The 23276-nt window shown below is 56.3% G+C and overlaps 2 protein-coding genes across 6 annotated transcripts in view; one reads left to right on the top strand and one right to left on the bottom strand.

Moving 5' to 3' along the window:
* Positions 1–882: 882 nt before the first annotated feature.
* On the bottom strand, positions 883–5903 carry RPL19 (ribosomal protein L19). The gene is made up of 6 exons (XM_054014290.1): positions 5799–5903; positions 4329–4435; positions 3332–3454; positions 2979–3099; positions 2311–2421; positions 883–1079 (listed from the first exon to the last, which is right to left on the bottom strand). Exons 1-6 carry the CDS (start codon positions 5801–5803, stop codon positions 956–958), a joined length of 591 nt encoding a protein of 196 aa, XP_053870265.1. The 5' UTR covers positions 5804–5903; the 3' UTR covers positions 883–955.
* A 7598-nt stretch (positions 5904–13501) lies between these two features.
* CACNB1 (calcium voltage-gated channel auxiliary subunit beta 1) overlaps positions 13502–23276 on the top strand; it is a 30960-nt gene continuing 21185 nt past the window's right edge. For 4 of the 5 annotated variants that reach the window (XM_054014661.1, XM_054014663.1, XM_054014659.1 and 1 more), the window contains exons 1-2: positions 13502–13623; positions 18690–18776. In XM_054014661.1, coding sequence (XP_053870636.1) covers positions 13537–13623; positions 18690–18776 — 174 coding nt within the window. In that variant the 5' untranslated portion in view covers positions 13502–13536. Of the gene's footprint in view, positions 13624–15688; positions 15761–18689; positions 18777–23276 lie in introns of those variants that run through there. The other variant, XM_054014660.1, reaches the window with a different exon arrangement.

Genomic DNA, 23276 nt, shown 5'->3' with positions numbered 1-23276 from the left:
CACGCAAAATTAGCTTTGCTTTAAGCCTGAATTAGTAATTTTGGAATGACATGTAAACAAGCAGGAGGATTACTGAAAATGTAGGGAAGGCATCTCTGTATGTGTGGTCAAGACTGAGCGGGGTGGTTTTACCTAGATGTGTCCTGCTGCTTACTGAACATCAAATGTTCACAGGCCAAGCGCACGTCTGAAGCAAGCCCATTTCCCCCTGTTCCTCGACAATCAGGTCTGTAACACTGAGTACAGATTCTTAACACTCCTTTTCTGTGTGTCCTTTACCAAACTTTGAGGCTGTTACAGGTACCCATTCCCAGGCTTTGGGCAAGCTGCAGATGTTCAATGAAATGTTTCCTCCCTTGGATCATGTCATGGGTAATGAATAACTGCTCCCCCCGCCCCCCCAGCAGGATTTCCACACACAAAATCCCAGACTGACCTTTGCTTATGAAGGTGCCACTTGGCTCTATCTTTTCTACCTGGTCTGAGATACTAACTGCACTGCGGGGATGCAACAGGTCCATGGAGGGACTGCTCACACTGGTTGTTTCTACTGCATCTTGCCCCCAGGGTCATCTCCTTGTAAGCCCATTCACGCCCAGCTCAATGATCTTCCTCTGGCTGAGAGTCCCTTTGTCCTGTTCCTAACCCAGGAAGGAGTTGCTGTACTGACTAGATGCACCGCATAGCCTTGAAAAGTTAAGCATGCTGCCTCCCAACACTTTCAGTGCAAATTCTGAGCAACCCGTCTCTAGACCTGTATGATAGAAAGTTTGCATTAGAAGTTTTACTGTATTGCAAGAGGCACTTACATCCAGATGGCAAAAACAACTCAGCACCCAGGAACCCTCAACTAGGAAAGGAAGTTAGACATAGGCCAAAGACTAGGTTTGGATGTGGAGCATTTATTAATACCCTTTGATGGAGAGCACTATGTACACAGACCAGCCACAGAAGTTTACTTCTTGGTTTCCTCCTCCTTGGAGAGAGTCTTGATGATCTCTTCCTTCTTGGCTTGCAGACGTTCTTCACGGCGCTTGCGGGCTTCCTTGGTCTTGGACCTGCGAGCTTCGGCCTGGTCACTGAAGATGAAAATAGGTTTCATGAACACACAGGGAGTCAGCCTCCAGCAGCCCAGATAAACTCACACCAGCTTTTACCTGGACATCATCCCCCACCTCTGACTATTTTTCTCCAGCCTTAGGAAGCCATTGTAGAGAGATGAGGTGTGAACACGCATTTCACAAATGCCTCATGCGCCATCTACTGCTTTATAGCTGCTGTTTACCAGGTTACGACGCCCGCACATCTCCCCACTAGCGCTTTTCAATGCAACAGTCTTAAGTGCAATTCAATATCTTGTTCAGTGACACCCCACTGACCTACTGAGTAATATAGGCAGGCATCAATGGGATCTACCCTTGGCCAGGATTGGGACTAAACAGGTCCTTGGCCTAAACGACAGCACAAAGAGCATGCTGCTGTCTTTACTCCATCTCCAAGGACACCACACAGCAAACTTTTTGTTAGAGAGTGCCCTTGAGATCTTGACAAAACTGATCAGTCCAGTGACTGAAGTTAGAAAGGGAAAATAATGCATGATCTGCCAGAACCCATTTGTCCTTCAATTGTCTTAACTTTGCCCCTTCTTGAGAACGGATCCTTCAATGGCAAGGTCTTTGGACAACATTCAGCAGGGGAACTTGCCCATCCCCTGAAGATGGGTGTTATTTCCTGGGTGTTTACGTCACGCAGAAGGGCAAAGCTTGTTTAAAGGGGGCATTCAAGTCATCCTTGGATTTATTTACACCATTAAAACCAAGCCATTAATATCCAGATCATTTGTCAACATTTATGACGTATTATCTTGTACTCCACTCAGCCTTAGGCCTCGTCTACACTAGAAAGTTTTGCTGCTCTAACTATACTGGTATAGTAGAACCCACCTAATGTGAATGCACATATACCGATCTACGAGAGCTTATACTGTTCTAGTTTGACAGTCTGCACCCATACCAAACCTTAAACCAGTATATCAGTAAATAATCACAGCCCTAATTGACCAAGCTATAGCAGCGTAACTATGACCAGGCTTGGATAGTGAAGAGATGCTAGCGAACTTCATTTGTGTCTAGTCAGTTTCACTTGACAGGCTGCCACAATAAGAGAACCAATGTCTTTGTAACCCGAGTGCTGAGAGCTCACGGAGTCACTTGAACGGATACTGAGCACTATCAGAAGCTCACGTGTGCAGAACTTAAGCCTTGGGCCTTTACTAAGCTCTCAGAATCGCTTTAATAATCAAACACTTACGCCAGGAGCTTCTTGCGAGCCTTGTCTGCCTTGAGTTTGTGAATGTGCTCCATCAGAATCCGCTTGTTCTTGAACACGTTACCCTTGACCTTCAGATACAGACTGTGATACCTAACGAAAGGGAAGGGACAGGGTGAGGTGAGAGCTCCCTGTGGTGCAGGACGCAAAGCTCATTTGTTTGATGGCACAAAAGAGGAAATACGAACTGTGCGGCTTCCAAGACACCTTGAGTGACTCTAGATAAACAGCAGTTATGCCTTCTCTGCAGTGGACCACATAGTGACCTGTGTCCCAGAGTTTTAAAATGAATTTAACCATTGTGCAGCAGCTTAATCTACCACCACACACGACTCCCTTGTCCTGCCCTCCAATGTCAGCAGAGGAGCTAGTGCTGAGAAGCACTAACCAACACCAAGATCATTTTGTAGCAGCTTTCCCGTGCCCTTATCCACTGCAAGGGATTTATCATTTCCATAAAAGATGTGTTTAATCTCTCTTGGCTTTCCACTTTGGCATCTGTGGGTTCAGGGCCAAGTTTATAGAGCCGGCTGCAACAGCCTTGCGCAGCAGAGGCTGGTTTATCCAGGCAGATGGGGACCCTGTTCCCCACCCAGACACCCACCACCAAAGGAGAAGCAGGGCAGGATTCATTTGGCTCTCAGACTTACATATGGCGGTCGATCTTCTTGGACTCCCTGTATCTGCGAAGCAGACGTCTCAGAATTCTCATTCTCCTCATCCAGGTCACTTTCTCGGGCATACGAGCATTGGCTGTACCCTTCCTCTTACCTGCAGGCAAAGAGAAAGGTGTTACAGAGCTAGGACACAGCTAGTTACCAGTAAGCATCTATGCCAGTGCTTAATACCTCAAAATCCAAGGAGTATGATTAACAACCCAGCTGCATTACAAGGCCGCTCCTTGGTACATAGGACTGTCTATAAATCCACCCTCAGCAAAGGTCTCTAGAAGCTGACAGATGTTTAACCCCAGTTATCTAGAGTGAAGCCAGCCATCACTTACCGATGCCCATATGCCTGCCCTTTCGGCGGGCCAAGGTGTTTTTCCTGCATCGGGCACGGGAGTGAACAGTCACAGGCTTGCGGATTATCAAACCATCTTTGATCAGTTTCCTGATCTGCTGACCTGGAAATCAGAAGAGATGTTCCATGTTGAAGACATCAAATGGAACAGAAAATGGACAGTATGAGCAAGGCGAGAGTCCAACACCAATAAATTTTCCTTTTCAAAAGGAGTTTTCAGGATGGATTACAAAGTCTAAGCCTAAAGAAATTTAAGAAGATTTTGACCTTCTTTACAGAGGCCCCTTAATTAAGTTGGTTTTCCTCAAGCAGTCCTGTTGCAGTCCACCACAGGCCTACATGGGAAACATTCTCCCAATCAGTTTATTCCATTCAGATCCACACTGCAAACTTTATAAAGATGTCCCTTGGGTCCGGCTTCTGCCTGCTGGATCTGCTAGCTCAGTTAACACAAAAGGAAGCCTAGTCCGTGAAAAGGGACAAACTGTCTATTTTTCAGTACTTGTAATGAACTCATGTTTTTCTGCTCTTCTCATTTTTCAGTCATGCATCTCCTCTGTCCACCCTTAGATATCCCTGTGGTTGGTGTTTGACGAGAAAGTTGTAACTCCTGTCCCCCCAAAGAACATCCACACTAGTCATCACATTCTTGTGTGAATTCTTTCAGTGTGGATTTAGCAGAATTCTAGAATTTGGTCATTTACTGCTTCCAGTTATCAAGGGAAGGCAATTGCTATATGCTTGTAAATCAGCCAAACCTTTAAATAAACTTGAATATAAAAAAGCCTGTGGAGAAGGCAATTCAGTTTAGCTACTATTAAATTAACCTTTCTACTACCAAGCCTGTAACAAAGACAAATGGAGATCACTGCATCTTCTGCAATAGTCAATAATTAGCTAGGCCCTCAAATCATACCAGAAGATAGCACTAGCACTGAACTGCCCAGTGCCCATGTGGCAGAGAAATGGTTACTTACGAGAATTAGCATTGGCAATCTCATTGGTCTCGTTAGGATCCAACCAAACTTTCTTCTTGCCACAGCGCAAGACGCTGGAGGCCAGCCTCTTCTGGAGCCTGAGCATACTGAACAAACCAACACACACGGCTTAGAACAGGCAGCCCCCCGTTTAGCGCAATGGCAAATCACCACATTTTTCACTGCTCCTGGAAGGCTCAAAATGCAATCTAGCTTTATTTAAATGTATAAAGGGCCTTTCATCGCAGAGATTACAAAGCCTAATGCAAGTTAATTACATAGGGCACTGCCGAAATATCATCACCTCTGGAGTGAAAGGCAGCAATCACATGGAAATCTGGCATGTGGCAAAACAGTGTGAGTGGAGAAATTGTGGCCTGTGACGTTGACCAGATTAAACTCTTATTAAGGGGGTTTTCATTTGTGGCAAAAGCTCGGCGCCGAAGGTGGTGGGTGACACATTAAACAGAAGATGGGATGAAGTTTCAGTGATTCTGGGGGCCTCACTTGAGCTGAGCGCCCACCACTTGCGGTGCCTCACGCTGGCCACCCAAAAAAATCACCGGCCACTGTGGAAGTGAGGCCCAGCAGACGTGGGCTCCCTTTGCACCTACGCCAGGCGCGGCTGGTTTCCAGACAGCGGGATCCCCGTGGGGTGGGAACATCGGGGAGATCCAGCAGAACGGGGACTTTACTGAGACGCCATATAGATCAGCCCCGCCCCCCACCTGTGCCCAGCGCACCCCCCCACCCCCAGCGCGCGCCTCCCCAATTCCAGCCCCCTTCACCCCCAGCGCGCACGCCCCCCGCTCCATTCCAAGCTCCCCCGCCCCCCAGCGCGCGCGCCCCCCCCATTCCAAGCTCCCCCGCCCCCCCCGCTCCATTCCAAGCTCCCCCGCCCCCAGCGCGCGCCCCCCCGCTCTATTCCAAGCCCCCCGCCCCCAGTGCGCGCCCCCCGCTCCATTCCAAGCCCCCCGCCCCCCAGCGCGCGCGCGCCCCCCCGCTCCATTCCAAACTCCCCCGCCCCCAGCGCGCGCCCCCCCGCTCTATTCCAAGCTCCCCCGCCCCCAGTGCGCGCCCCCCCGCTCCATTCCAAGCCCCCCGCCCCCCCGCTCCATTCCAAGCTTCCCCGGCCCCCAGCGCGCGCGCGCCCCCCCCGCTCCATTCCAAGCTCCCCCGCCCCCAGCGCGCGCGCGCCCCCCCCCGCGCTCCATTCCGAGCCCCCCCCGCCCCAATAGGCCGGGTCCGGGCTGAGGGGGCAAGAGACGCTCCCGGATGGGGGCAGCGGCTCCTCTCCGCCAGGCCCGGCCCCAGGCCGAGGCCCACCCGCGGGCCCGGCGCCGGCCGCTCTCCCGGGGGGAGGCCCAACGTCCCCAGCGCCCACCCCCCTCCGCTCCCGTGTCCCTTCAGGAGCCCGGGCGGCCCCTCCGGGCAGAGCCCGGCCCCTGGCTGGGCCCGCGCCCCGCTCACCTCATGGCGGCGGCGGCCCCAGCGCTGAAAGGAAAGGAGGCCCGCAGTGCCGGCCGCTCCCACTATCGGCGCGGGGGGTGGGTGGGACGTACCATTCCACCCCCTCCGCTCACAGCACCTCCCCTCCCCCCGATCCCGGCTCGCTCCACTCCGGAGCGGGGAAGCGCGGAAGAAGGGGACAGACCCCGGTTCCGAGGGAGAAAGTGCGGACGGAACCGGGAGTCTGAGACATATCTCTCCACCCCCCGCGTCTGGGAATGGTACGGTCCGGGGTACAGCGGCGCCTGCGCAATGATCACGTGGGAGCGTTGCCCGGACTAGCCCGGCAGAGGCTGCGCCTGCGCAATGGAGGGGAGCTGTTCAGTGTACCACGTGGAAAGGGGAGGGCTGAACGCATGGAGGAGGGTAAGGGCAGGCGTGGGGTAGTAGGTGCTGGCTTAATGGGGTCCGTAGGGGGTAAGTAAGCTAGGGGCCTTGGGGCAGATCAGGGCTGGGGGGCAGTCATGGGGTAAGAGCCGAGTTCATGGGATCAGTGTGGGAGTCCTGGGGCAGGCTTGGGGGTTACAGTGGATCACAAATTGAATATGAGTCAACAACCCGACGCGCTGGGGATAAGGCCAGTATCCTTCTGGGGTGTATTAACACGAATGTCCTGTGTAAGTCCTGGGCAGTCATTGTCCCACTCTGCTCGGCACTGGGGAGGCCTCAGCTGGAGTACAGTACTGTGTCCCATTCTGGGCACCACGCTTTAGGAGAGATGAGGGCAAATTGGACTGAGTCCCAAGAAGAGCAACAAAAATGTTAAAAGGTTTAGAAACACTGACCTATGGAGGAAGGTTAAAAAAATGGGGTCTATTAGTCTTGGGAAAAGAAGACTGATACGGGTCTGCAGATAGGCCAATGAGGCTGCTGATCAATTGTGCTCCATAGCCACTGAAGGTAGGACAATAAGTAAGGGGGTTAAGCTGCAGCAAGGGAGATTTAGGTTAGACGTTAGGAAAAACTTTCTAACCGTAAGGGTGCTTAAGCTCTGGAATAGCTTCTAAGGGACCTTGTGAAATCCCCATCGTTGGAGGTTTTTAAGAACAGGTTGGACAAACACCTATAAGTGTAAAGGATACTGTAGGTTCACTTTGTCCTGCCTTAGTGCAGGAGTTTCGATTTGATCACCTCTTGTGGTCCCTTCCAGTCCTACATTTCTGATTCTATGCGAGGCTGGAGGCTAGCTGTGTCAGACTGGAAGTTAGCCAGGGGGTAGGAGGTAGGTTAATGGGGGACAGTAGAGAAGTTATGGGATAAGGTGTGTTATGCTGGGGGCCTGGGCCAGGTCAGGTGTGGGGGTAGCTATGGGATAGGCTATGCCAGGTTAAAGGCCAGCCATGAAACAGGAACCAAAGCTATGAGGCAGGCCATGATCACAGTTTTGCAGGTAGCCATGGGGCCTCTATGTGCTTGTCCTTGAACTGTAGATGGTCACCACTAACCCAAACTCATACAGTGAATCAATGTGAGACCTAGGAATGGCCCCCAGGAGTCCTGACTCCCAATCGCTTCTTATCCCTGCCTCCTGGCACTTTGCAAACATGAATTAATCCTCACAGGCCCAATGTGAGGCTGGTAAGTATCAGTGTCACCGTTGATCAGCTAGGGAAACTGAGGCACAAAGGGGCCTAACTCCCCTTTCATGCCATGTCGATCAGGAGCATCTCCATGAAAAAAAGGGGTAATGTAAAACCAGAGTCAGTGAGGTCAGATTCAGGCCCAGAGAGCATCACTGATTTACCCCATGTCCAAGAAAGTCTGATCCAGAAAGGGGCTGAAATCTGTGTGAATTTGGGCTGTTCAGAACTCCAGGATCTTCGAACAAGAGGAGAGACTAGCAAAAATATAAATGTATAAATGGTCCTGTTTCTTTAAAATATAACTGACGCTCCACTTTGAAAGTGATACAAACTCCACTCAAGCAAAAATGACACTTTTTTTTTTATAAATGTGATGTTAAAAAGCACCCAAAACCACACTTTTTGCAGCGTTAAGGCTTATTTCCTCCTTTGAAAGTCATGTCTGAAAATTGCAATTGGCTAGAAAATCAGACCAAAAACCAAGGCTGCTTGTTAAATACTCAGACTAGATTCCATCTCATGGTTCATTTGGAATCTGGCTGGTGTAAAATGATCAACATATGGTAGGAGAAGGAGACCTGACAGGAACAGATTCTTGGTTCATTAAGCGAGAAAAACACAGATAAACACAGATTTAGGCTGTTTAAAAACCGAGTTGTTGTTTTCATAAAACAAACTCCAAACCTGGAAATACCTGCTACAGGAACGTGTGTTGGAAACTTGGCTCAGACCCACTGGTTCACCAGTTCCAGGATCCTGCCTCTAGCATTTGCCACACAGCCTGATGTCAAAGAGAAAGGCAAATAAAAATACATCCCCATAACACATTTGGTCAGACCCCTGGGTCTGTACAGGGGAGGGGAGATAGTTGCTTCCCAGCTCCTGTGGAAGAATCATGTTATGCCCTATTCTCTCCAGGGGAATTCCCCTAAACTGGAGGAATTCCCAGGTTGGGAGATCTGGCTGTTTTCTCCCATGGTGCAAAAGCACCAGAATGAAGCCTAGAAATGGGGTTGCAGCATTTACAGAATGCTGCGGGGGTGGTGTGATATCGTTTATGCCCTTATCTCTCCTAGGAAACAATGAAATCTGCCAGAGGGTCCTGTCTATGTGTTTTCAAATGTCTTCCTTAGCATCTTGCACTGGGTTTTGTTTACCAGTGGATCATTGCTCACAAAAGGGACTCTGCTCTGCCCCAGAGGTGACTGCATCTATTTGTAAAGAGCGCTATGGTGGGGAGGACATCATGTTGACGTAACACTTTATATTGCTGGCGTTTAGGATGGGCCTGAGGCCATCCCCTGCTGCCCCACGTCAGCAATCCACGGAGGGGCACCACTGGCATTCCACAGTCTGCTCACAGAAAATGTGGAGGTGGTGATTGAGCGTGCCTGGCGGGTGGAGAGGCTCTGGCCGTGTAAAGGGAGATCTGTAATTGCATTATACTCCCATGCAGCTGCCTCCTGTCTGTGTGTTCACCTTCCCTCCCCCAGCTCTCTCCCTTCTGCCCCCGCCCCGTCTCCCTCTGCTCACCCATCATCTTTCTCCCACCCCCACCCCTCCGCTCTCCTCTCCCTCCCACTCTTCCTGCCCAGCTTCTGTTTACTGCCAGGGTCCCTGAGGGGGATTACGGTTGCTGGTGGGTTGTGGGGGGAGGGAAAAGGAGAGGAGCTGGAAAAACAATATCCAGGAAACAGCTGCAGCTGTCCAAGATGCTCAGTGAATTGCTCCTCTCAGGACGGTTAGCTGGATGGTCGCTGCACAAATAGGCCGACATGGGAGAGGGGAGCCTCCAGGCTAACCCTCCTGGAGAGGCTGCGGCCCTGAAGCCTCAGATAAGACCATCTCCCTTGTCCTAGCTGGAAGCAGGATGTACGAGAAGTTTCTGGTCATTTCAAATCTGGCCTGGCATCCCCATGTCAGGAGAGGGGGATGGGTGGGAGTCACATCTGGATGAGGGGCTCTGCTGTCCCAGTGTGGAACTGCTTAGATATGGGGTTTAGGTCCAAGCCCATCTCTGGGGTCTAGTCTGGCAGAGAGGGGAGAGATGAGAACACAGCCTGCTCCATGCACTGGGAGGGTCATGTCCGGGGGAGATGCTGAATGGTGGTGGGACTATGCATGCCCATGATCTCCAGCCTCCCATCTGTCCCTAACTTGGGATCCACCCACTGGTGTCTCAGGACATCATGAACGTTAGGGAAATGCTGGAACATTGGGATCCTTCTGCAGATGGAAAACCTTGGGAGAAGTAACACCCCCTGGGGACTCTAGGATTTTCTGCTTCCAGCTGGGACAAAAATCTCAGGAGAGCAGCCTCCCACCTCGTGGCCTGGATGCTTTGCTGCCACCTGGAAGCAGGAACGGGACATGCGGTGTGATGGGTGGGGAGAAAACAAACCAACCAACCTTGTATCGATTCAGGGCTTGGTTTGAGTTTGGGATGAAGAGGCAGGGGCAGTTCTGATGTCACTGGGACGTTCTGGGCCCAGTGAGGGGTTCTGTCACTGCCTGCCTTAATGCTATACTGCTGTGTCTCAGAGCCCTGACACCATTAGCCAAACCACAGGCAAAAGATGTCACCCTGGCTTCCAGCAACTCCTTGCAGGGCCCTTCCAGTCCCAAGTCTTCCCCATTCCATCTACCCGAGTTCCTATCTACCAGGCACTCGGACTTTTCCCCTCTAGTTTGTCACCCCTGAAGGTGTGCAAAGAGCCCCCAGGTATCAGTTCACTTTGGTGGACACACTCCACGCAGTTCGTGCAGCAGAGACCTGCTGGGGGCAAAAATAACCAAAAAGTTTATTTAATAGAAGAGAAAAAATCACAGCTTCAAAGGTGAAACAGAAAGGAAAAGCAAACGCAGACTAGTCACACAGAAATGAACAAAAAGATGCAACCTCAGGCTTTACACGCCTATATTAGACAAATCCCCTTTTCTAATATAAGGTACCTGTTGCCTCAGAATGGTTTCCTAGCATACCCTGGCCATCATAGAAGGACCCAGCAGTTCAGGGACAGCTTTGCACTTAAAAGGCTTCCCCTCAATTTCTGGAAAAAAACCTCAGACACAAGCTTGGTTTTAAAAGGCTTTTTTTTTTCTTTTCTTTCCTGGCATGGGTATTGAGAGTGGGGGGAATTCCCAGTGGTCTCCATGTCTTTCCATTAACTCTAATGGTCCACCATTGTCTTTTCCTGGTTGGACAATGGATGGGTACTTGAAGTTGGTTTCCTGTAAACAACTGGCTTGGTGCCCCTCTCTGCCTGATCCCTTCACCACCTGTTGCAAGGTGATGCCGTAGTTGCACCATGGTTACAACGTTCTACCCATATTCACATGCGCTGATGCGTACCTACCCTACATGCAGCTCTCCTAATGCCCAGCAAGTTCAGAACATCACAAGCTTTCATGAAAGACCTTCCTTGACGTATTCATCCACAATCACATTGTATATAACCAGCTGATTCAATTGCGCATTCTTTGGGGTTCAGACCCCCCTTTTTGCCCCTTGGGGTGTCTGGACCCAGATTGTCACAGTCATCCAAGCTGGATCCCCACCCTCCAAAACTGGGGGAAGGCAGCGTGGTCTACTGCAGCTAGAGCCTGACAGGACGGCTGGGTTCTATTCCTGGTTCTGCCACCCATTAGCTGTGTGACCTTGGGCAAGTCATTTCTCTCGCTGCCTCATTTCTCCAGCCTGCAAAGTGGAAATTAAATATGATTCGGTGCTTGGGCACCGCAGTCATACCTCAGCCCGTCAGTGACAGATAGGTTCTAATCATGGAAAATCTCTCTTGCATCGGATGTCCCGTGGTCTCCCAGCTGCACAGTCTGGGTCTGGAGGCCAGAAGGCGCCAGCTCCCTGGAGTGAATCCACAGCTCCCTGCAGCACTAGAGAGGTTAATTTGTAACCTTCTAGGACCTCCCCACGGCTTGGGACTGGACCCCAACCTCCGCCCTGGCAGAGGGGATGTGGGGTGAGCTGACCCTTCAGAGCCACCCCCTCACTCTCCAAAACCAAGGAGACCAGAAGCTAACCCAATCCATAGCCGCCTCCAGTCAAAAGGAAGCTGAATGAGACGGGACACAGGGACCCTCAGCAGTCTGCTCAAATCCAGTCTGGGGCAGTTGTGGTTGAAGCCGATTACTGTCTAATTGCTGAGGTGAGATGAGGGCCATGGGTCTCAGCTCAATTCTCATTGGACACATGGGCACCGGTCAGTCTCGGCGCTGGCGAGCTCAGCAGAGAAGACAGGCTCTGAGTAGGTCCTTCATACGGAGTCAAGTCAGAGTTCCCCGGAGCGAGTAGCTCACTGAGCTGATGTGACTAAGCCACGTCCGTGTCACCGCCAACGGTACCCAAGGGAACGGCCCATCTCACCGCCTTTGCCGGCCCTGACTTGATGGCTCAGGTACCTGTTTTGAAGCTAGGTGAACTGGAGGCAGCTTTTCAGTGTGAGATCAAGGGAGACTCGCTCACCACACAGCCACCACCACACCTTCTAGGGAGGGTTGAGAGCCACAGGCGGACCATGTGGCCAAGGGGAAGGTTCGGGCTCTGGGGCTGCCCAGTGGGCACCTTTCATTCAGCTGAACACAAGGGTTTATTTGCTGCACTTTGGTCTCCAGAGCGCATGGCTGTGCGTGTTATCTGGGCAGCCAGCCCACCCCAGACCTACGTCCCTTGGGGGTCCTGAGGCTGCTGTCGCTCTCCAATCTGGTGCTGGCACATGGCAATGCTCAGGACACCTGCCAAAGCCAAGCAGCTGCCCAATTAGGGGTGAGACAAGGGAGGAGGTGGGGAAGCACAGACCCAGGTCCCCATGCTTCATTCCCACCAGCCATGTGGATTTTCTCCCCTGTCGTCACAGGGACATGGATGCAGCCCCATTTGCTGCTTTGCACTTGCCATAGTGCCTCTGTGCTGGGACGTAGAGAGCGTACTGCATGTGGGGGGCATGTGGGGGGCTCTGAGGATCATCAGGGCCTGTTGGGAGCCCCCAATGAGCCCTGGGGCAGGTGGGTTCTCAGGAAGGATCTGGTGGGGGAGAGGGGATGGGGTGAAAGGAGGCTGCAGAGTGAAGAGGGAGCAAGGTGAGAGGGTTAAGAGCCATTGGGAATCTTGTACTGAGGAACAGGCCAGGAGAAGAGCACTGGAGACCCAGGCTGGGACAGGAGGTGTGCTGCGGGGTGTGTGTGAGGGTGGAGCTGTGTGCGATGCTCACATTAGCCAGGGTGTAGCAGGTTAGGGCTGCGAGGCAGTGGCCCTAGCCCTTGGAGGGCCCAGCCCATGGTAGTGGAGCCAACCCAGAGCCATTCCTCCCAAATCGGGAACGCCACAAATAAAACAGGTCTGGGGGCTGAGTATCCGAGAGGCCCCCCCAGGCACACGGCCTGCCAGGGATGAGGAATCCCAGCCCTTCGTAGGTCTGGAACAGCCGCCCAGCGGCAGTGAAATACCCATGGCCATCTCTGTGCAGGGCCTGGGGGAGCGCAGGGCAGCGGTGTCCTCCACCCCCAGAGCACGCTAGAGCCCCCTGGGCGGTGGGGAGGGGACTGATCGCTGGAGCCCCCCGCCCAGTCATCGCCGTGGACTCGGGGGGCTCTGTGTGGGGCAGGGAGGCATGAGGCCACCCCCATCCAGTGCTTCACCCCCTGGCAGACCCCACTCCAGGGGCAACCTCCCCTGGATCTGCCCCTCCCCCCGGCACTGCTGGGCAGACAGGCCCCTCAGATGGGGGGGGCAGATGGGAAGGGCGGGACTTCTGGCTGTATAGGGACTGGTTGGATGGGGTGGGGGGTGTCTCTCCTTCCAGACGCCTGGACACCCGCGGAGGGCGCCGCCGCCTCCTTTCTGCAGCCCACCCCCCCGCCATCGCTCAGCCCCTCTGCGGGGGTGGGGGGCGCTCGGACCCCCCCCCCCCCCGGGGCCGGCGAGCCCCCGCACCTCGCCGCCCCCCCGCTTCTCCGCCCGCCCCGCCTGCGCATTGTGTGGCCGCCGGGAGGGGCCGGCCGGCTGCCGCCCCCACACGCGCCCCCGCCCCGGGCTCCTCCTCCGCCGGGGCTGGCTTGGGACACGAGTCCGGTGCGAGCCAGGCCGAGACGCCGGGAGCTCGATGGTTCGGGAGGGCGGCATGGCCCGGACACCCCGCAGCTCGACCCAGGAGATCCAGATGGACGTGTTCGACAACCCCGGCCTCCAGGTGGGATAACACCCCCTCTCCCCCCCCCCCCCCCGGGATCTGCTCCCCGCCGCCGGGGGGGCGTCTCCCGCAGCGGGGTGGGGGGGCTTTGTAGCCAGAAATAGCGGGGGTGGGTGGGAATGGATCCGATCGGAACCGGCGCACGGGTGGAGCCGGCTAATGACTCACTGGCCTCTGCTTTTCCCAGGGCCCCCCCAGGGTTGAGTGTTGCTGGGGGGGGATTGGAGGAAGGTTCGCCCCCGGGGGGAGGAATCTCAGCCTGGTTGCTGCTTTCTGCCCAGCCCAGCCCTCCCTTGGGATCAGCCCTTCCCGGCTGTCCTCGGGTTTCAGCCTTCGCACAAAAGCCCTATTGGCACCCACCGGGCTGGTCCTCCCCCAGCCCGGCAAAGCGGGGTCCCCCCTACATCCTGCAGGACTGGGGATGGGGGCTCAGAGGTCACAAGGGAGGCGAACCCCAAACTTTGTAACGGGTGCCGAAGCCAGCCGAGAAGAGAGCAGGGTGGGGGGGTTTAGGGGTGCCTCCCCCGGAGCTGGCAGAGTGCGGTCTCCTAGTTAGCGCAGGCAGGGGACGGGGCATAAGGCACCTGGGTTCTAGTCCCCGCTCTGCCGCTCGCTTGCTGTGTCACCTTAGTCTCCCCATCTGGAAAATGTGGGGAATCATCCTGAGGGGTTTGTGGGGCTGGGTTGGTCCCGCTGCGTAGGGTGCCGAGGGCTGCCGCCATGAACGGTAGCTAGCGAGGGGCAGGTGTCACTCCGGGAAACTTTGGAACATACGGGATAATTTGGGAAACCCTCTCGGGAGTCACCACACCCCTTTACCTCCCCATCCTCTTGCCAGTTGGTACCAGGGGACTTTGCCTCTGCAGGAAACAGGCCGTGAGCCAGGAGGAGGCAGGGATGCCAGCACAGATGGGCCATTGCTCTGATGTACTCAGGTGGGGATCCCAGTGGCAGGTTGGACCTGTTGGCCAGGGCTAGTGAGCAGGGCGGGGCGGGGAGGAGGGAAGGATAGCAGTGGCAGGATGGACCCACGGGTCCGACCCAGCTCAGCGCATCCTCCCATTCGCTTTGCTGGGTGTCATCCACACACAGCCCCTTGGCTGTTGCAGCCTGTCCCCCCGGCACCAGGCGATTTGGAGCGGCAAGTGGGGAGGGGCGCCTGGTTGCACCCAGACACCCTGGCAGTGCCAGGCCCTCAACACAGGGCTGGGAAACACCGAACCAGCCTCCACCAGCTTAGGATCTGGCTCTGTAAATGGCCATGATTAACCCTTCCCCACCTGGAGAGCCACCAACCCAGTGCTTGGCCGTTTGTAGCCCCGGCCCCTCTGGGCTTGCAGCGCCAGTAAATGAATGTAACAACATTGCTTGCACCCCGGCACCGCTGTCATTACAAATGAAGCCCTGCGCCAGCCCCCTGGATGGGGGATCCCAGCCACCCACGGAGGGTGCAGTGAATGTGACGGAGGGATGGGCCCTGATTGGAAAGATGGGGGTGGGGAAGAATCCTAAAAATACCAACTCCTGCCCTGCTCAGAGACCACGTGTCTGTGGGCTGGGCAGCAACTGGGCCCAGCTGTCCCTCTGAGATGCGCCTGGCTCATTCCGAGACCTGCCCCAACATGTCCCGACCGCTCGCCCTGGGCAGAAAGGCCTTGCGCTCCCTGGGAGCTTTGGGAGGAACCAGCTGGAAAAGGACTGATGCCCCAGGGCTGTGATGACCCTGCCTCCATCGGGGTGGAGGGGAGCAGGCCTGGGCCCTCAAGGACAGCAGCAGAGGGGTCCAGCAGCAATTGACCTTCTGTAGGGAGCGCTGGCTGCGGGTGGAGTGGAAATCTTAGCTACTCCAATCCCAGCCTCTGCCAGCAGGAGGTGCTGTAGAGGATGGTGCAGGAGTGCTGGCAGTGGGGGAGCTCCCAGCTGCTAGCACCTTCTGTCTAAGTCTTTGCCACCAGCCGGGTATTTGGAGCATTTGCCAGGCTCTGTTGGAAGAGGAGCCGCTAGGTCATGGGATGACTCAGTAGCAGCAGGTGTGTTCGCTTGCTCGGTGCGCGTGTGCGTTTGCATGGCTGCTGGGGCCTGCGTGGGCGTGAAGACGGAGAGCATCGGAGCCTGTGCACTAGGGGGAGGAGTGGAGGTGAGTGCATGTGCCACTAGAGAGTGTGTGTAGTAGTAGGTTGTGTGTGTACATCTGTGTGTGTGTGTGTGTACACAGCTCGTTGCACGGAAGTAGGGGTGTATGTGTGTGTGGGGTGTACACAACTCTCATTGCACAGAGGTGGGGGGTGTGTGTGTGTGTACACACAGCTGTTGCACAGAGGTAGGGGTGTATGTGTGTATACACACAGCTGTTGCACAGAGGTAGGGGTGTGTGTGTGTATATACACAGCTGTTGCACAGAGGTAGGGGTGTATGTGTGTATACACACAGCTGTTGCACAGAGGTGGTGTGTGTGTGTGTGTGTACACACAGCTGTTGCACAGAGGTAGGGGTGTATGTGTGTATACACACAGCTCTCATATGGAGGTAGGGGTGTATATGTTCACAGCTCTTGCTGCACAGAGGTAGGGGTGTGCGTGTGGGGGGGGTATACTCCACTCTCATTGCACAGAGGTGGGGTGTGTGTGTGTACAGCTTGTTGCATGGAGGGAGGGGTGTGCGTGGGGGGGGTATACTCCGCTCTCATTGCACAGAGGTGGTGTGTGTGTGTACAGCTTGTTGCATGGAGGGAGGGGTGTGCGTGGGGGGGGTATACTCCACTCTCATTGCACAGAGGTGGTGTGTGTGTGTGTGCAGCTTGTTGCATGGAGGGAGGGGTGTGCGTGGGGGGGTATACTCCGCTCTCATTGCACAGAGGTGGGGTGTGTGTGTGTGTGCAGCTTGTTGCATGGAGGGAGGGGTGTGCGTGGGGGGGTATACTCCGCTCTCATTGCACAGAGGTGGTGTGTGTGTGTGTACAGCTTGTTGCATGGAGGGAGGGGTGTGTGTGGGGGGGTATACTCCACTCTCATTGCACAGAGGTGGTGTGTGTGTGTGTACAGCTTGTTGCATGGAGGGAGGGGTGTGCGTGGGGGGGGTATACTCCGCTCTCATTGCACAGAGGTGGTGTGTGTGTGTGTACAGCTTGTTGCATGGAGGGAGGGGTGTGTGTGTGGAGGGTGGGTGTACACAGCTCATTGAACGGGGTAGGGGTGTGTGTGTGGATCACAGCCCCACCCCCTTCATCTCTTTGGCAGCTGGGGGCCTCCCCTGGAGGGTCCATGAGCCTGGGACTGGAACCCCTTCCCTGGGCTCAGCCTCTGCCCCGTGGATCCCACCCCGTCCCGGCACAGATGGGCTGGCTCTGGGGAGCAGCAGGGTGATCTCTGGAGCCCACACTGCCCCCTCCCTGGTTGTGGGGCCGGGAGGGAGTTGAGGGGGCACAGACTGGCTGCAAATCCAATCAGCCCCACATCCTCTCTCTCCCTCTCCATGACGACCAACCGGGCTAATTCAATCCCAGGCCCCTGAGGATGGCCCAAGAGCTGCTCCACGCTGAATCCGTCACCTTTGCTAGGCCCAGTGGGGGCGATGGGTGAAACACCCCCCTTCCGCACACAGACTGAGCCCCGCCATTACCTGGGCACAGGAGGGGTAGATTGGGACGGGGGGCAGCTCTCTGGATCTCACTGAAGAACACAACTCAGCCCCCTATCCCCTGTACATCTGTCCGGAGCTCGGCCCCAGCCCTGCAGCGCCCATGGGGACAGGTGGGCAGATGCCTCACGGGGTCAGTAAAGCTGCTCCCAGGGTGTCCTCCCCACAGGGGCCTCTGACGGACAAGCCACTTCCCTCTTCTGTACCTTGATTTCCCCTTCTGCTAGCTGAGGATTTAGCTGTCGACTCCTCCCCTAGAATATGCCATGTGATCTATGGTTACCCTATAAACATGCTGCTGTCTGTGGGGCTGGGGTCCCCTCGCAACTCTTGATTCCTCCCCAGAGCAATATGGGCGGCCCTGGCAGCGGCTGGAATAAAGGCCCACCCCGATCCAGTGCCGTTTGCCCTCGACTGGCATGCGCCTCCCTGTTTCCATCGGGGTGAGCTGACGTGGCCGGCGTTGCAATTAGCTCCCCCCCCCGGTGATTAGAGCCTGGCTGTGACGCTGTGCGGAGCCAGATTGGTTGGGAACTCAGCGAGGCTATTAAAGCCCCGGCGCTGTCTATTGATTGGCACCCGCATCAGATGACCGTGCTGCTTCTCCCTCCCTCCGGCCCTGCCTCCTGCACTCCCAGTGCTCCGTGTGAGTGCCAGGGACATCTGTGGGTGTCACTGGCTCTGTTGGGGGGGCCTCAGCAGCCCCATAGGGAAGGGGATCCCACAGCCAAGCCAGGCCCAGGTGGGTGTGTAGAGGGGGACATGTCCTAAGCGTCTGCAATCCAGGGGATTTTCACTGTGGAATAGACCATCTCAGACCAACGGGATGTTTAGCCTGGGATCCATCTGTTCCCACTGTCCCCAGTCGTCGGCCACAGGGGAAGGCAGCCTCCTTATGGTGTGATATGCTGCCGTGAGGGGAGAGGTTCCTTCCTGGCCTCAGGAGCTGATGATCCAACGCCCTGAAGCATTAGGCTTGTCATCTGTATTCTCGCGGCTCGTGCTATTCTCAGCCATACGGATGTCTAGTGTGGTCATAGAACCATTTATAGGCTCAATAAGACTGGGGCTCCTGGGTTCTGCTCTCCGCTTTCCCATTGACTTGCTGCATGGCCATGAGTAAAGCATTTTCCCTTTTTGTGCCTCGGTTTCCCCCTAGCGGTACAATGGGGCAATGATACTCGCTCGCTTCTCCGGGGCAGGTGAGGAATGAAGTTTAATTCATTTGTGCTTGTAAAGTACTTTGAGATCCTCCGATTGAAGGCGTGGCAAAGCAAATGTCAGGGTAACTCCTCCATTAGCTTTCGCAGCGTCCTGCAGCAGGGAGTTCCACAGGTTTCTGGGACGCCCTGCAGTTGTCTGCTCCCGCCCCTCTGTAAGCTCCTGCATGCTCATTAACCAGGCTGTCCCTCCCTCCCTCCCTCCCCCAGGGGAAATACAGCAAGCGGAAGAGCAGGTTTAAACGCTCTGATGGCAGCACCTCCTCGGACACGACTTCCAACAGCTTCGTCAGACAGGTAAGGATGCCTCAGCATCCCATGTTCAGGAGCGGGGGCGGAGCCCCAAGGTTCCCTCGCCGTGAGTTGTGGGTTTTAACTTGCTTTGCACCGTTGATTCGGGATCTGGGAGTGTTGGAACTAGATGTAATACAGCAGCGTAGGGCAGGTGGTCCCGTCGCCCCCTAGTGGCTAGCCCCAATTGCTGTAACAGTCGCCTCCTTGCTCTCAGTTACTCCTTTAGCTTAAGCAGCGGGCTCTTGCGGGTTCTGGGTTCGATCCCTGCCCAGAGCCACAGCACCGTGTTCCCAGCTCTCGTGCTGTTCTGTTTCCATCTGCCAAGTGCCATGGCCAGCCCCTTTCAGTCTAAAGCAGATGCGGAGAGAGGAAAGGAACAAGAAAGAACTAACGTCAAGTGCCCATGGGAGAGAACGAGGTGTATGCGTCACCCTTATCTCTGCAGGCTGGCAGAGAATCCACCCTCCCCCCGAATCTACAGTTCGGTTCAATCTGCTGCGTCTCTTTAAGGGCAGAAATGGCATCTTGGTACGACCGGTTTGCACTGAGTCTCCCTAGAGGGGGTGGGGTGAGCTCAGGACTGGGGCCCAGCGTGGGGCGAGCTCCCAGTTGTGATTGGGCCATGGCAGGGGGAGGTGACTGCCTGGGGGAAATCAGTGGCTGATTAGTGGTAGGGGTGAGCGTTGGAGGGTGATGCCACTGGGGACACAAGAATTGCACGGTTCCCTTCCCCTTTGGTACTCTGACTCTAGGCCTGTAGGAGAGAGGAGCCTGGGCATCTGGGGGGAGCCCCAGGTCAAAACTTCCCCCCCCCGGGAGTAGGGGAAAGGTCACGGATCAGAGCCCTGGGGTCTCTTTTCATCCTGGGGCTGATGTGAACTGTATCTGTGCCCATGGCCATAACCCTTTCCCTTCCAGGGGTGCTGCCCGCACACATCGGGTGTTCCTTTAAAGCATCGTGGCAGGGCGTGCTTGGCGGGGGGTGGGGGGTGGGAGGAGGGGTTAATGCGCCCCCTTTCTCCTATACAGCACAGCTCTGCTATGGTTCCTCTGATGCTTCTCCCATCCCGTTCTTTCTGCTCCTGCCCTGATCCCTGCAGTGCCCCCTGTTGGGAAGACCAGGGCTGGAGTTGCCGGGTGCTTCCCCCAACAGCCAGCACTCCGGCCCTGCTCCCCACAGCACCCCTCGCAGGCAGAGGCCGGGACTGGACCAGCTCTGGTTTTCTCCCCATCCCCAAGAGGCACAAAGCCAGCGCTTCTCCCCCTTCAGGGCAGGGAGGGGAGCTGGTTATTGATCCAGCAACGTGGGTGGGGCTGGGTAGATCCTGCAGCGTTGGCTCCCCCACTCCCTTTCCTGTCACCCCCCCTTCATTCCAGCCACCATCGCTCTGTGTTCCTTCTCCCCCCCCCCCCCCCCATCAAACTGCCCAGAAACATCTCCTTGGAGCTGGAAGCAATGTGGTCTCCATAGCAACCCCCCGTGGGGGCTGCGGGGGGGGGGGGGGGGCTGGAATAGACATTAAATAATAAAACAGCTGAGTCCCTGCGAGATGGATGGTTTGGGGGGCAGCATCCCGGGGCCAGGCAGCTGGGGGGCATGTGGAGTGGGTTGGCCCAGCCGGCGCCTGTCTGTCTAGAACCCAACGGCTGCGTCTGGGCAGGTCCCCAAGGACCCAGCATCCAAAGCTCCAGTCCCTGGAGCTAATGGGGTGATCGCCTGGGAAGCCCCCCTTCCCCGGTTTTGCCCTGTAGGGAGCCAGCCAGTGGGGGAGACTCTGAGATAAGACACTAGCTGGGCTGGGATGTGGCTCGCTCTCAGGTGGGGGCGAGGCCATTACCCCCAGGGGACGGGACAAGGCCCCAGTGCTTGGGGATGTTAGATCTTGCCCTGGCCTGAGCCCTACGCTGGAGGTGGGGGGCCTAGAAGTCTGAGCTGGGGTGGGTATGGCTTAATCCCCTCCAGCGCCCCCCCCCCCCCGTGTGAAGGGGATAAACAGCTGGAGAGAGGGGTCCTATGACCTGCCCCCCCAGTAGAGGGGAGGGTGAGTGAATGGTTCCCATGGCGATGACATGGGAAGATGCTGGAGGTGGCAGTTACCGTGGAGAAGGTTCCTGGAGTGGGGTCCCCATGTAGAGAGAGGATTTAAAGGGCCAGCTTGCCTTGTATTGCCACCCTCCAGAGCGAGTGGGAGAAGGCTGGAGAGGTGCCCTAGGGAAAGCTCCGGGCCTGGCCATTTTCCCTGCTGACCCCTGGGGCGATGATGAGGCTGCTGGGGTCACAGGCCTGGGGGACATGCACCTGGGCTAGCAGGATTTTCCCTTTGCCCTGGGCTCATTCACAGGCTTCCGAAAGGCCCTCAACCCTCCATCCGCCCGAGGGAGGGCTCTCCGCCTGGAGATGGGCCGAAAGTGGAACCTTCCACCCAAAGACACTGACCCAGTACCCATCGCCCCTGAATTCAGGGGCTGAAATGGATCCCGGGTCAGAACCAGCCAAAACCCAGTGGAGGCGCTTCTCAAACGCCCCAGGACTGAGAGGGCCAGTTCTCTGTGGTGCTACCACTCATGAGCCCACGCAGTGAGGCTGGGAGGGCTTCACCCCTGGCTAGTGGAGGGTGGGGTGAGTGGCTGCATGGGGCGGCTCAGATCTGGAAGAGAGGTGGGAAGGGGCGGGAGGATCTCCAGCTCAGAGAAACAGCCTCCGGTGGTACGTTATAGCCCCAGCCAGCGAGGCCATGAGGGCGAATCCAGGGGCTGCATGCCTAAGGGATATCTGATTGGATGAATCTCAGCCTGATTCCTGCATCTTGGGGTCCTGGGGGTGCAGGTCCCTTGGGAGAGGCCTTCCTAGCCTTGCCCAGCAGAGGGCAGTGTGGGCTCATTCATGGTAGTAGGGCGGGCTCTCAGCTGCCTGTCCCACGGAGCACTGCACCCTTATGTGCATCTAGGAATGAGCCCAACCCAATGAGGAGGGAGAACCCCCTGCTGGCTGCGGGGTCACGGGGTGGGACTTGGACCTGGCAGGGAGGAAAAGGGTAGCTTCTGGAGGCTAGTAAGCATGGGGGGTGATGGGTCGGAGGCTGGAATGGGGTCAGCACCTTGCTCCAAGGGGGTGGAAGGCTCAGCTGAGGTTTGGATGGGGGCAGGAGAGGATGGTACCTTATGGGGCCGCCAAAGAATGTGGAACCAGGGTCCCCCGCAAGCTCGCACTTCGTGGGGAGGCTGGGAATTGGGTGCAGGGACTGCAGGGTCTAGCGGTATGTGGGTGTTAGTGGCTGGGACATTTGTATCTGATCTCCCCACAGGAGTGTTAATCAGGGGGTTCCCAGCCCTTCTCCCCCCCAAAGTGTGTGTGTGTGTGTGTCTGCCGGGCAGTCGCACCTGGAGCTGTGCTGCCCTCTGCTGGCATGGGCTGTGAATAGGGGTTACAGAGCTGTGCTCTGCAAACCCCCCTTCTCCCCTCTCCCGGCTTTTCCTCGGGGCTGAGGTCTGTTCAGGCCATTGTCGGGGAGCCAGGACACCCAGGTCCCGCAGCTGAGGGGATCAAGGATCCGGGAGCGGGAGATGGGGTAAGGGCTGAGCTGGGAGGAAGGGGCTGCTGAATTTTTTGGGGGTGGGGAGGGTGGCCCAAAATATGGGGACTACAGATCCCATTTAGCCTTAACCCATCCCAGAATTTGGCCCGGGTCAGAAAGCAGCCCCAGAGCCCTGCTCAGTGCTTCGGCCTCAGATGGGGATCTGCAGGGATCGGGAGGGGCCTTGGCCCTTTGGCAGCCCTCCCCTTCCCCCCACGAGAGACGTGCCCTGCGTGTACTCCCGCCCCTCCTGCAGTGAGCGTCTGCGCCCGCGGGACTTTGCAGCGGGCCCCTGACCCTCCAGCAGGCTAGCTTTGGGGTAGCAGGGGGAGGGCTGTGGGTCAGGATTGAGGGGCATTGGCAAAACTGCGAGGGCCTGGAATAGCTGGGGGCTGAGGGGCACCAGCAGACAGGTGGGGGTGCCTGGCTGTTTTCAGTCCCCTCCTGATCCCCTGAGATCTCCCGTGAGCAGAGAATGTGTGCTCAGGGTGACTAAACCCCACGCCAAGCCCACCCCCGAGGCTGACCCTTGGCTCAGGCCAGCCCCCCTCGCTCGCCCGCCCCTTGCACTGGGCTAAATATACCCTGGCAGGTTGCGAATGTTGCACTGTTGGTGAAACCTGAGCCACGGCAGCCCAGCGGAGCCACCCCCGCTGCCCACTCGCGCCCAGGCCCAGCCAGCATGGAGACGCCCAGCAAAGAGCACCGGCCCGTCTTGGTGAGCGTCCCCACACCCCACCCCTTGGCAGCTCTCTCCGGGGGGCTGGGGTCCCCCTGGCTGCTCCCCCACCCTGACACTCTCTGGCAGGCTTGCTGCCCTTCATCCCTTCCCTTGTGCCCCGACCCAAATACTTGGGATCCCCTGTGTATGGTGACACCCAGCTAGCCCCAACCACAGTGGTTCCAAGACCAGCTGGGCTGGCAGGGG

Source organism: Malaclemys terrapin, chromosome 25 (genome assembly GCF_027887155.1).
Source record: "Malaclemys terrapin pileata isolate rMalTer1 chromosome 25, rMalTer1.hap1, whole genome shotgun sequence".
NCBI lineage: Eukaryota > Metazoa > Chordata > Testudines > Emydidae > Malaclemys > Malaclemys terrapin.
This window is presented reverse-complemented; position numbering and strand designations above follow the sequence as displayed.

Coding starts and splice junctions, on each gene's coding strand:
- RPL19 (XM_054014290.1), bottom strand. Junction 3,455..4,328: donor GATTGCCAATGCTAATTCTC/GTAAGTAACCAT, acceptor TCTGATTTCCAG/GTCAGCAGATCAGGAAACTG. Junction 3,100..3,331: donor GGGCAGGCATATGGGCATCG/GTAAGTGATGGC, acceptor CTTTGCCTGCAG/GTAAGAGGAAGGGTACAGCC.